At 50.1% G+C, this 14,241-nt stretch overlaps 1 protein-coding gene across 4 annotated transcripts in view; it reads left to right on the top strand.

Annotated features, from left to right (window-relative positions):
- LOC139367897 (cAMP and cAMP-inhibited cGMP 3',5'-cyclic phosphodiesterase 10A-like) overlaps positions 1-14,241 on the top strand; it is a 132,859-nt gene that overhangs the window by 104,359 nt on the left and 14,259 nt on the right. For all 4 annotated transcript variants that reach the window (XM_071106270.1, XM_071106268.1, XM_071106269.1 and 1 more), the window contains exon 15: positions 12,845-12,928. In XM_071106270.1, the coding sequence (XP_070962371.1) occupies positions 12,845-12,928 (84 nt within the window). The remainder of the gene's footprint in view (positions 1-12,844; positions 12,929-14,241) is intronic.

Below are 14,241 nucleotides of genomic sequence, written 5' to 3'. Positions count from 1 at the left end.
GTGAGTGTCTAACCATAACACCCCTATACAAAGAGATAGAACTGTGAGTGTCTAACCCCAACACCCCTATACAAAGAGATAGAACTGTGAGTGTCTAACCATAACGCCCCTATACAAAGAGATAGAACTGTGAGTGTCTAACCCCAACACCCCTATACAAAGAGATAGAACTGTGAGTGTCTAACCATAACACCCCTATACAAAGAGATAGAACTGTGAGTGTCTAACCCCAACACCCCTATACAAAGAGATAGAACTGTGAGTGTCTAACCATAACGCCCCTATACAAAGAGATAGAACTGTGAGTGTCTAACCCCAACACCCCTATACAAAGAGATAGAACTGTGAGTGTCTAACCATAACACCCCTATACAAAGAGATAGAACTGTGAGTGTCTAACCCCAACGCCCCTATACAAAGAGATAGAACTGTGAGTGTCTAACCCCAACACCCCTATACAAAGAGATAGAACTGTGAGTGTCTAACCATAACACCCCTATACAAAGAGATAGAACATAACCCCAACACCCCTATACAAAGAGATAGAACTGTGAGTGTCTAACCATAACACCCCTATACAAAGAGATAGAACTGTGAGTGTCTAACCATAACACCCCTATACAAAGAGATAGAACTGTGAGTGTCTAACCATAACACCCCTATACAAAGAGATAGAACTGTGAGTGTCTAACCCCAACACCCCTATACAAAGAGATAGAACTGTGAGTGTCTAACCCCAACACCCCTATACAAAGAGATAGAACTGTGAGTGTCTAACCCCAACACCCCTATACAAAGAGATAGAACTGTGAGTGTCTAACCATAACACCCCTATACAAAGAGATAGAACTGTGAGTGTCTAACCCCAACACCCCTATACAAAGAGATAGAACTGTGAGTGTCTAACCATAACGCCCCTATACAAAGAGATAGAACTGTGAGTGTCTAACCCCAACACCCCTATACAAAGAGATAGAACTGTGAGTGTCTAACCATAACGCCCCTATACAAAGAGATAGAACTGTGAGTGTCTAACCCCAACACCCCTATACAAAGAGATAGAACTGTGAGTGTCTAACCATAACACCCCTATACAAAGAGATAGAACTGTGAGTGTCTAACCCCAACACCCCTATACAAAGAGATAGAACTGTGAGTGTCTAACCATAACACCCCTATACAAAGAGATAGAACTGTGAGTGTCTAACCCCAACACCCCTATACAAAGAGATAGAACTGTGAGTGTCTAACCCCAACACCCCTATACAAAGAGATAGAACTGTGAGTGTCTAACCCCAACACCCCTATACAAAGAGATAGAACTGTGAGTGTCTAACCATAACACCCCTATACAAAGAGATAGAACTGTGAGTGTCTAACCCCAACACCCCTATACAAAGAGATAGAACTGTGAGTGTCTAACCATACACTGTGAGTGTCCCCTATACAAAGAGATAGAACTGTGAGTGTCTAACCCCAACACCCCTATACAAAGAGATAGAACTGTGAGTGTCTAACCATAACGCCCCTATACAAAGAGATAGAACTGTGAGTGTCTAACCCCAACACCCCTATACAAAGAGATAGAACTGTGAGTGTCTAACCATAACACCCCTATACAAAGAGATAGAACTGTGAGTGTCTAACCATAACGCCCCTATACAAAGAGATAGAACTGTGAGTGTCTAACCCCAACACCCCTATACAAAGAGATAGAACTGTGAGTGTCTAACCATAACACCCCTATACAAAGAGATAGAACTGTGAGTGTCTAACCATAACGCCCCTATACAAAGAGATAGAACTGTGAGTGTCTAACCCCAACACCCCTATACAAAGAGATAGAACTGTGAGTGTCTAACCATAACGCCCCTATACAAAGAGATAGAACTGTGAGTGTCTAACCCCAACACCCCTATACAAAGAGATAGAACTGTGAGTGTCTAACCATAACACCCCTATACAAAGAGATAGAACTGTGAGTGTCTAACCCCAACACCCCTATACAAAGAGATAGAACTGTGAGTGTCTAACCCCAACACCCCTATACAAAGAGATAGAACTGTGAGTGTCTAACCCCAACACCCCTATACAAAGAGATAGAACTGTGAGTGTCTAACCCCAACACCCCTATACAAAGAGATAGAACTGTGAGTGTCTAACCATAACGCCCCTATACAAAGAGATAGAACTGTGAGTGTCTAACCCCAACACCCCTATACAAAGAGATAGAACTGTGAGTGTCTAACCATAACACCCCTATACAAAGAGATAGAACTGTGAGTGTCTAACCATAACGCCCCTATACAAAGAGATAGAACTGTGAGTGTCTAACCCCAACACCCCTATACAAAGAGATAGAACTGTGAGTGTCTAACCATAACACCCCTATACAAAGAGATAGAACTGTGAGTGTCTAACCATAACGCCCCTATACAAAGAGATAGAACTGTGAGTGTCTAACCCCAACACCCCTATACAAAGAGATAGAACTGTGAGTGTCTAACCATAACGCCCCTATACAAAGAGATAGAACTGTGAGTGTCTAACCCCAACACCCCTATACAAAGAGATAGAACTGTGAGTGTCTAACCATAACACCCCTATACAAAGAGATAGAACTGTGAGTGTCTAACCCCAACACCCCTATACAAAGAGATAGAACTGTGAGTGTCTAACCCCAACACCCCTATACAAAGAGATAGAACTGTGAGTGTCTAACCCCAACACCCCTATACAAAGAGATAGAACTGTGAGTGTCTAACCCCAACACCCCTATACAAAGAGATAGAACTGTGAGTGTCTAACCATAACACCCCTATACAAAGAGATAGAACTGTGAGTGTCTAACCCCAACACCCCTATACAAAGAGATAGAACTGTGAGTGTCTAACCATAACGCCCCTATACAAAGAGATAGAACTGTGAGTGTCTAACCCCAACACCCCTATACAAAGAGATAGAACTGTGAGTGTCTAACCATAACGCCCCTATACAAAGAGATAGAACTGTGAGTGTCTAACCCCAACACCCCTATACAAAGAGATAGAACTGTGAGTGTCTAACCATAACGCCCCTATACAAAGAGATAGAACTGTGAGTGTCTAACCCCAACACCCCTATACAAAGAGATAGAACTGTGAGTGTCTAACCCCAACACCCCTATACAAAGAGATAGAACTGTGAGTGTCTAACCCCAACACCCCTATACAAAGAGATAGAACTGTGAGTGTCTAACCCCAACACCCCTATACAAAGAGATAGAACTGTGAGTGTCTAACCATAACACCCCTATACAAAGAGATAGAACTGTGAGTGTCTAACCCCAACACCCCTATACAAAGAGATAGAACTGTGAGTGTCTAACCATAACGCCCCTATACAAAGAGATAGAACTGTGAGTGTCTAACCCCAACACCCCTATACAAAGAGATAGAACTGTGAGTGTCTAACCATAACGCCCCTATACAAAGAGATAGAACTGTGAGTGTCTAACCCCAACACCCCTATACAAAGAGATAGAACTGTGAGTGTCTAACCATAACGCCCCTATACAAAGAGATAGAACTGTGAGTGTCTAACCCCAACACCCCTATACAAAGAGATAGAACTGTGAGTGTCTAACCATAACACCCCTATACAAAGAGATAGAACTGTGAGTGTCTAACCCCAACACCCCTATACAAAGAGATAGAACTGTGAGTGTCTAACCCCAACACCCCTATACAAAGAGATAGAACTGTGAGTGTCTAACCATAACGCCCCTATACAAAGAGATAGAACTGTGAGTGTCTAACCATAACACCCCTATACAAAGAGATAGAACTGTGAGTGTCTAACCCCAACACCCCTATACAAAGAGATAGAACTGTGAGTGTCTAACCATAACGCCCCTATACAAAGAGATAGAACTGTGAGTGTCTAACCATAACACCCCTATACAAAGAGATAGAACTGTGAGTGTCTAACCCCAACACCCCTATACAAAGAGATAGAACTGTGAGTGTCTAACCATAACGCCCCTATACAAAGAGATAGAACTGTGAGTGTCTAACCATAACACCCCTATACAAAGAGATAGAACTGTGAGTGTCTAACCATAACACCCCTATACAAAGAGATAGAACTGTGAGTGTCTAACCCCAACACCCCTATACAAAGAGATAGAACTGTGAGTGTCTAACCATAACGCCCCTATACAAAGAGATAGAACTGTGAGTGTCTAACCATAACACCCCTATACAAAGAGATAGAACTGTGAGTGTCTAACCCCAACACCCCTATACAAAGAGATAGAACTGTGAGTGTCTAACCATAACGCCCCTATACAAAGAGATAGAACTGTGAGTGTCTAACCATAACACCCCTATACAAAGAGATAGAACTGTGAGTGTCTAACCATAACACCCCTATACAAAGAGATAGAACTGTGAGTGTCTAACCCCAACACCCCTATACAAAGAGATAGAACTGTGAGTGTCTAACCATAACGCCCCTATACAAAGAGATAGAACTGTGAGTGTCTAACCCCAACACCCCTATACAAAGAGATAGAACTGTGAGTGTCTAACCATAACACCCCTATACAAAGAGATAGAACTGTGAGTGTCTAACCCCAACACCCCTATACAAAGAGATAGAACTGTGTCTAACCATAACGCCCCTATACAAAGAGATAGAACTGTGAGTGTCTAACCATAACGCCCCTATACAAAGAGATAGAACTGTGAGTGTCTAACCCCAACACCCCTATACAAAGAGATAGAACTGTGTCTAACCATAACGCCCCTATACATAGAGATAGAACTGTGAGTGTCTAACCATAACACCCCTATACAAAGAGATAGAACTGTGAGTGTCTAACCCCAACACCCCTATACAAAGAGATAGAACTGTGAGTGTCTAACCATAACACCCCTATACAAAGAGATAGAACTGTGAGTGTCTAACCCCAACACCCCTATACAAAGAGATAGAACTGTGTCTAACCATAACGCCCCTATACAAAGAGATAGAACTGTGAGTGTCTAACCATAACGCCCCTATACAAAGAGATAGAACTGTGAGTGTCTAACCCCAACACCCCTATACAAAGAGATAGAACTGTGAGTGTCTAACCATAACGCCCCTATACAAAGAGATAGAACTGTGAGTGTCTAACCCCAACACCCCTATACAAAGAGATAGAACTGTGAGTGTCTAACCATAACACCCCTATACAAAGAGATAGAACTGTGAGTGTCTAACCATAACACCCCTATACAAAGAGATAGAACTGTGAGTGTCTAACCCCAACACCCCTATACAAAGAGATAGAACTGTGAGTGTCTAACCCCAACACCCCTATACAAAGAGATAGAACTGTGAGTGTCTAACCATAACGCCCCTATACAAAGAGATAGAACTGTGAGTGTCTAACCATAACACCCCTATACAAAGAGATAGAACTGTGAGTGTCTAACCATAACACCCCTATACAAAGAGATAGAACTGTGAGTGTCTAACCCCAACACCCCTATACAAAGAGATAGAACTGTGAGTGTCTAACCATAACGCCCCTATACAAAGAGATAGAACTGTGAGTGTCTAACCATAACACCCCTATACAAAGAGATAGAACTGTGAGTGTCTAACCCCAACACCCCTATACAAAGAGATAGAACTGTGAGTGTCTAACCATAACGCCCCTATACAAAGAGATAGAACTGTGAGTGTCTAACCATAACACCCCTATACAAAGAGATAGAACTGTGAGTGTCTAACCCCAACACCCCTATACAAAGAGATAGAACTGTGAGTGTCTAACCATAACACCCCTATACAAAGAGATAGAACTGTGAGTGTCTAACCCCAACACCCCTATACAAAGAGATAGAACTGTGTCTAACCATAACGCCCCTATACAAAGAGATAGAACTGTGAGTGTCTAACCATAACACCCCTATACAAAGAGATAGAACTGTGAGTGTCTAACCCCAACACCCCTATACAAAGAGATAGAACTGTGTCTAACCATAACGCCCCTATACAAAGAGATAATGTCCTCTGACCTACCCAATCCATTGATCTCCCATTGTTCACACACCATAACCTGCCTCTTATCTCCCATTGTTCACACACCATAACCTGTCTCTTATCTCCCATTGTTCACACACCATAACCTGCCTCTTATCTCCCATTGTTCACACACCATAACCTGCCTCTTATCTCCCATTGTTCACACACCATAACCTGCCTCTTTTCTCCCATTGTTCACACACCATAACCTGCCTCTTATCTCCCATTGTTCACACACCATAACCTGCCTACTCTAGTATTCTCATCCTCAGCCGTGTTTCTTGGAGCAGACATGGGTTCAAATAGGATTTGTTTTCTTCAAACCCATGTCTGTCTCTTAAGAGAGAGAGACGGCCCTGACGCAGACACAGTCCAGACCCGCGTGACACCCAGCTCTCTTTTGAAGGACAGACAGACGGGAGAGAGACGGTCCTGACGCAGACAGACAGACGGGAGAGAGACGGTCCTGACGCAGACAGACAGGAGAGAGACGGCCCTGATGCAGACAGACAGGAGACAGACGGCCCTGACGCAGACAGACAGGAGAGAGACGGTCCTGACGCAGACAGACAGGAGAGAGACGGCCCTGACGCAGACAGACAGGAGAGAGACGGTCCTGACGCAGACAGACAGGAGACAGACGGTCCTGACGCAGACAGACAGGAGACAGACGGTCCTGACGCAGACAGACAGGAGACAGACGGTCCTGACGCAGACAGACAGGAGACAGACGGTCTTGACGCAGACAGACAGGAGACAGACGGTCCTGACGCAGACAGACAGGAGAGAGACGGTCCTGACGCAGACAGACAGGAGAGAGACGGTCCTGACGCAGACAGACAGGAGAGAGACGGTCCTGACGCAGACAGAGAGGAGAGAGACGGTCCTGACGCAGACAGACAGGAGAGAGACGGTCCTGACGCAGACAGACAGGAGAGAGACGGTCCTGACGCAGACATACAGGAGAGAGACTGTCCTGACGCGGACAGACAGGAGAGAGACGGCCCTGACGCAGACAGACAGGAGAGAGACGGCCCTGACGCAGACAGACAGGAGAGAGACGGCCCTGACGCAGACAGACAGGAGAGAGACGGCCCTGACGCAGACAGACAGGAGAGAGACGGTCCTGACGCAGACAGACAGGAGACAGACGGTCCTGACGCAGACAGACAGGAGACAGACGGTCCTGACGCAGACAGACAGGAGACAGACGGTCCTGACGCAGACAGACAGGAGACAGACGGTCCTGACGCAGACAAACAGGAGAGAGACGGTCCTGACGCAGACAGACAGGAGAGAGACGGTCCTGACGCAGACAGACAGGAGAGAGACGGTCCTGACGCAGACAAACAGGAGAGAGACGGTCCTGACGCAGACAGACAGGAGAGAGACGGTCCTGACGCAGACAGACAGGAGAGAGACGGTCCTGACGCAGACAGACAGGAGAGAGACGATCCTGACGCAGACAGACAGGAGACGGACGGTCCTGACGCAGACAGACAGGAGACAGACGGTCCTGACGCAGACAGACAGGAGACAGACGGTCCTGACGCAGACAGACAGGAGACAGACGGTCCTGACGCAGACAGACAGGAGACAGACGGTCCTGACGCAGACAGACAGGAGACAGACGGTCCTGACGCAGACAGACAGGAGAGAGACGGTCCTGACGCAGACAGACAGGAGAAAGACGGTCCTGACGCAGACAGACAGGAGAGAGACGGTCCTGACGCAGACAGACAGGAGAGAGACGGCCCTGACGCAGACAGACAGGAGAGAGACGGTCCTGACTCAGACAGACAGGAGAGAGACGGTCCTGACGCAGACAGACAGGAGAGAGACGGCCCTGACGCAGACAGACAGGAGACAGACGGTCCTGACGCAGACAGACAGGAGACAGACGGTCCTGACGCAGACAGACAGGAGAGAGACGGCCCTGATGCAGACAGACAGGAGAGAGACGGTCCTGACTCAGACAGACAGGAGAGAGACGGTCCTGACGCAGACAGACAGGAGAGAGACTGTCCTGACGCGGACAGACAGGAGAGAGACGGCCCTGACGCGGACAGACAGGAGACAGACGGTTCTGACGCAGACAGACAGGAGACAGACGGTCCTGACGCAGACAGACAGGAGAGAGACGGTCCTGACGCAGACAGACAGGAGAAAGACGGTCCTGACGCAGACAGACAGGAGAGAGACGGTCCTGACGCAGACAGACAGGAGAGAGACGGCCCTGATGCAGACAGACAGGAGAGAGACGGTCCTGACTCAGACAGACAGGAGAGAGACGGTCCTGACGCAGACAGACAGGAGAGAGACGGCCCTGACGCAGACAGACAGGAGACAGACGGTCCTGACGCAGACAGACAGGAGACAGACGGTCCTGACGCAGACAGACAGGAGAGAGACGGTCCTGACGCAGACAGACAGGAGAGAGACGGTCCTGACGCAGACAGACAGGAGAGAGACGGCCCTGATGCAGACAGACAGGAGAGAGACGGTCCTGACTCAGACAGACAGGAGAGAGACGGTCCTGACGCAGACAGACAGGAGAGAGACGGTCCTGACGCAGACAGACAGGAGAGAGACGGTCCTGACGCAGACAGACAGGAGAAAGACGGTCCTGACGCAGACAGACAGGAGAGAGACGGTCCTGACGCAGACAGACAGGAGAGAGACGGCCCTGATGCAGACAGACAGGAGAGAGACGGTCCTGACTCAGACAGACAGGAGAGAGACGGTCCTGACGCAGACAGACAGGAGAGAGACGGCCCTGACGCAGACAGACAGGAGACAGACGGTCCTGACGCAGACAGACAGGAGACGGAGAGTCCTGACGCAGACAGAAAGGAGAGAGACGGTCCTGACGCAGACAGACAGGAGAGAGACGGTCCTGACGCAGACAGACAGGAGAGAGACTGTCCTGACGCAGACAGACAGGAGAGAGACGGTCCTGACGCAGACAGACAGGAGAGAGACGGTCCTGACGCAGACAGACAGGAGAGAGACTGTCCTGACGCGGACAGACAGGAGAGAGACGGCCCTGACGCGGACAGACAGGAGACAGACGGTTCTGACGCAGACAGACAGGAGACAGACGGTCCTGACGCAGACAGACAGGAGACAGACGGTCCTGACGCAGACAGACAGGAGACAGACGGTCCTGACGCAGACAGACAGGAGACAGACGGTCCTGACGCAGACAGACAGGAGAGAGACGTTCCTGACGCAGACAGACAGGAGAGAGACGGTCCTGACGCAGACAGACAGGAGAGAGACGGTCCTGACGCAGACAGACAGGAGAGAGACGGTCCTGACGCAGACAGACAGGAGACGGACGGTCCTGACGCAGACAGACAGGAGACGGACGGTCCTGACGCAGACAGACAGGAGACAGACGGTCCTGACGCAGACAGACAGGAGACAGACGGTCCTGACGCAGACAGACAGGAGACAGACGGTCCTGACGCAGACAGACAGGAGAGAGACGGTCCTGACGCAGACAGACAGGAGAGAGACGGTCCTGACGCAGACAGACAGGAGAGAGACGGTCCTGACGCAGACAGACAGGAGAGAGACGGCCCTGATGCAGACAGACAGGAGAGAGACGGTCCTGACTCAGACAGACAGGAGAGAGACGGTCCTGACGCAGACAGACAGGAGAGAGACGGCCCTGACGCAGACAGACAGGAGACAGACGGTCCTGACGCAAACAGACAGGAGAGAGACGGTCCTGACGCAGACAGACAGGAGAGAGACGGTCCTGACTCAGACAGACAGGAGAGAGACGGTCCTGACGCAGACAGACAGGAGAGAGACGGCCCTGACGCAGACAGACAGGAGAGAGACGGCCCTGACGCAGACAGACAGGAGACAGACGGCCCTGACGCAGACAGACAGGAGAGAGACGGTCCTGACGCAGACAGACAGGAGACAGACGGTCCTGACGCAGACAGACAGGAGAGAGACGGTCCTGACGCAGACAGACAGGAGAGAGACGGCCCTGACGCAGACAGACAGGAGAGAGACGGTCCTGACGCAGACAGACAGGAGAGAGACGGTCCTGACGCAGACAGACAGGAGAGAGACGGTCCTGACGCAGACAGACAGGAGAGAGACGGTCCTGACGCAGACAGACAGGAGAGAGACGGTCCTGACGCAGACAGACATGAGAGAGACTGTCCTGACGGGGACAGACAGGAGAGAGACGGCCCTGACGCAGACAGACAGGAGAGAGACGGCCCTGACGCAGACAGACAGGAGAGAGACGGCCCTGACGCAGACAGACAGGAGAGAGACGGCCCTGACGCAGACAGACAGGAGAGAGACGGTCCTGACGCAGACAGACAGGAGACAGACGGTTCTGACGCAGACAGACAGGAGACAGACGGTCCTGACGCAGACAGACAGGAGACAGACGGTCCTGACGCAGACAGACAGGAGACAGACGGTCCTGACGCAGACAGACAGGAGACAGACGGTCCTGACGCAGACAAACAGGAGAGAGACGGTCCTGACGCAGACAGACAGGAGAGAGACGGTCCTGACGCAGACAGACAGGAGAGAGACGGTCCTGACGCAGACAGACAGGAGAGAGACGGTCCTGACGCAGACAGACAGGAGACGGACGGTCCTGACGCAGACAGACAGGAGACAGACGGTCCTGACGCAGACAGACAGGAGACAGACGGTCCTGACGCAGACAGACAGGAGACAGACGGTCCTGACGCAGACAGACAGGAGACAGACGGTCCTGACGCAGACAGACAGGAGAGAGACGGTCCTGACGCAGACAGACAGGAGAAAGACGGTCCTGACGCAGACAGACAGGAGAGAGACGGTCCTGACGCAGACAGACAGGAGAGAGACGGCCCTGATGCAGACAGACAGGAGAGAGACGGTCCTGACGCAGACAGACAGGAGAGAGACGGCCCTGACGCAGACAGACAGGAGACAGACGGTCCTGACGCAGACAGACAGGAGACAGACGGTCCTGACGCAGACAGACAGGAGACAGACGGTCCTGACGCAGACAGACAGGAGAGAGACGGTCCTGACGCAGACAGACAGGAGAGAGACTGTCCTGACGCAGACAGACAGGAGAGAGACGGTCCTGACGCAGACAGACAGGAGAGAGACGGTCCTGACGCAGACAGACAGGAGAGAGACTGTCCTGACGCGGACAGACAGGAGAGAGACGGCCCTGACGCGGACAGACAGGAGACAGACGGTTCTGACGCAGACAGACAGGAGACAGACGGTCCTGACGCAGACAGACAGGAGACAGACGGTCCTGACGCAGACAGACAGGAGACAGACGGTCCTGACGCAGACAGACAGGAGACAGACGGTCCTGACGCAGACAGACAGGAGAGAGACGGTCCTGACGCAGACAGACAGGAGAGAGACGGTCCTGACGCAGACAGACAGGAGAGAGACGGTCCTGACGCAGACAGACAGGAGACGGACGGTCCTGACGCAGACAGACAGGAGACGGACGGTCCTGACGCAGACAGACAGGAGACGGACGGTCCTGACGCAGACAGACAGGAGACAGACGGTCCTGACGCAGACAGACAGGAGACAGACGGTCCTGACGCAGACAGACAGGAGAGAGACGGTCCTGACGCAGACAGACAGGAAAGAGACGGTCCTGACGCAGACAGACAGGAGAGAGACGGTCCTGACGCAGACAGACAGGAGAGAGACGGCCCTGATGTAGACAGACAGGAGAGAGACGGTCCTGACTCAGACAGACAGGAGAGAGACGGTCCTGACGCAGACAGACAGGAGAGAGACGGCCCTGACGCAGACAGACAGGAGACAGACGGTCCTGACGCAGACAGACAGGAGAGAGACGGTCCTGACGCAGACAGACAGGAGAGAGACGGTCCTGACTCAGACAGACAGGAGAGAGACGGTCCTGACGCAGACAGACAGGAGAGAGACGGCCCTGACGCAGACAGACAGGAGAGAGACGGCCCTGACGCAGACAGACAGGAGACAGACGGTCCTGACGCAGACAGACAGGAGAGAGACGGTCCTGACGCAGACAGACAGGAGACAGACGGTCCTGACGCAGGCAGACAGGAGAGAGACGGTCCTGACGCAGACAGACAGGAGAGAGACGGCCCTGACGCAGACAGACAGGAGAGAGACGGCCCTGACGCAGACAGACAGGAGAGAGACGGTCCTGACGCAGACAGACAGGAGACAGACGGTCCTGACGCAGACATACAGGAGACAGACGGTCCTGACGCAGACAGACAGGAGACAGACGGTCCTGACGCAGACAGACAGGAGACAGACGGTCCTGACGCAGACAGACAGGAGACAGACGGTCCTGACGCAGACAGACAGGAGACAGACGGTCCTGACGCAGACAGACAGGAGAGAGACGGTCCTGACGCAGACAGACAGGAGAGAGACGGTCCTGACGCAGACAGACAGGAGACAGACGGTCCTGACACAGACAGACAGGAGACAGACGGTCCTGACGCAGACAGACAGGAGAGAGACGGTCCTGACACAGACAGACGAGAGAGAATGCCCAGAGCAGGAAGGAAGGTGGCCTGACCCTGTGTGTGTGCGTGTGCATGCGTGCTTGTTTCAGCCCTGCTAGATCTACAGCCAGTCTGCCTTTCTCTCTTTTTCCCCCACACACACACACACACACACACACACACACACACACACACACACACACACACACTGCAGGGCCATCATAATCTAAGAGGCTCCCTCCCTCTTTCTTTCCCTCTCTCTCCCTCCCTCCCTCCTTCAGGTTTCATTTTGACATTAGTCAGTTTGAGGAGCTGTGGCCAGCTGTCTTTGTATACATGGTCCACAACTCATGTGGAGAGACCAGGTACGTGAAGGTCATCAGGGAAATTAACTTGGTCAAATAAACCCATAGATTCTACGGGACAAATTAATTTAGTCATATACAGTGGGGAGAACAAGTATTTGATACACTGCCGATTTTGCAGGTTTTCCTACTTACAAAGCATGTAGAGGTCTGTAATTTTTATCATAGGTACACTTCAACTGTGAGAGACGGAATCTAAAACAAAAATCCAGAAAATCACATTGTATGATTTTTTAGTAATTAATTTGCATTTTATTGTATACTGTACCCATAGATTCTACGATACAAATTAACTTAGTCATATACAGTGCCTTGCGAAAGTATTCGGCCCCCTTGAACTTTGCGACCTTTTGCCACATTTCAGGCTTCAAACATAAAGATATAAAACTGTATTTTTTTTGTGAAGAATCAACAACAAGTGGGACACAATCATGAAGTGGAACAACATTTATTGGATATTTCAAACTTTTTTAACAAATCCAAAACTGAAAAATTGGGCGTGCAAAATTATTCAGCCCCCTTAAGTTAATACTTTGTAGCGCCACCTTTTGCTGCAATTACAGCTGTAAATCGCTTGGGGTATGTCTCTATCAGTTTTGCACATCGAGAGACTGACATTTTTTCCCATTCATCCTTGCAAAACAGCTCGAGCTCAGTGAGGTTGGATGGAGAGCATTTGTGAACAGCAGTTTTCAGTTCTTTCCACAGATTCTCGATTGGATTCAGGTCTGGACTTTGACTTGGCCATTCTAACACCTGGATATGTTTATTTTTGAACCATTCCATTGTAGATGTTGCTTTATGTTTTGGATCATTGTCTTGTTGGAAGACAAATCTCCGTCCCAGTCTCAGGTCTTTTGCAGACTCCATCAGGTTTTCTTCCAGAATGGTCCTGTATTTGGCTCCATCCATCTTCCCATCAATTTTAACCATCTTCCCTGTCCCTGCTGAAGAAAAGCAGGCCCAAACCATGATGCTGCCACCACCATGTTTGACAGTGGGGATGGTGTGTTCAGCTGTGTTGCTTTTACGCCAAACATAACGTTTTGCATTGTTGCCAAAAAGTTCAATTTTGGTTTAATCTGACCAGAGCACCTTCTTCCACATGTTTGGTGTGTCTCCCAGGTGGCTTGTGGCAAACTTTAAACGACACTTTTTATGGATATCTTTAAGAAATGGCTTTCTTCTTGCCACTCTTCCATAAAGGCCAGATTTGTGCAATATACGACTGATTGTTGTCCTATGGACAGAGTCTCCCACCTCAGCTGTAGAACTCTGCAGTTCATCCAGAGTGATCATGGGCCTCTTGGCTG

Source organism: Oncorhynchus clarkii, chromosome 16 (assembly GCF_045791955.1).
Source record: "Oncorhynchus clarkii lewisi isolate Uvic-CL-2024 chromosome 16, UVic_Ocla_1.0, whole genome shotgun sequence".
Taxonomy (NCBI): Eukaryota; Metazoa; Chordata; class Actinopteri; order Salmoniformes; family Salmonidae; genus Oncorhynchus; species Oncorhynchus clarkii.
Note: the sequence above shows the minus strand (reverse complement) of the source record. Positions and strands in the feature narration are given on the sequence as shown.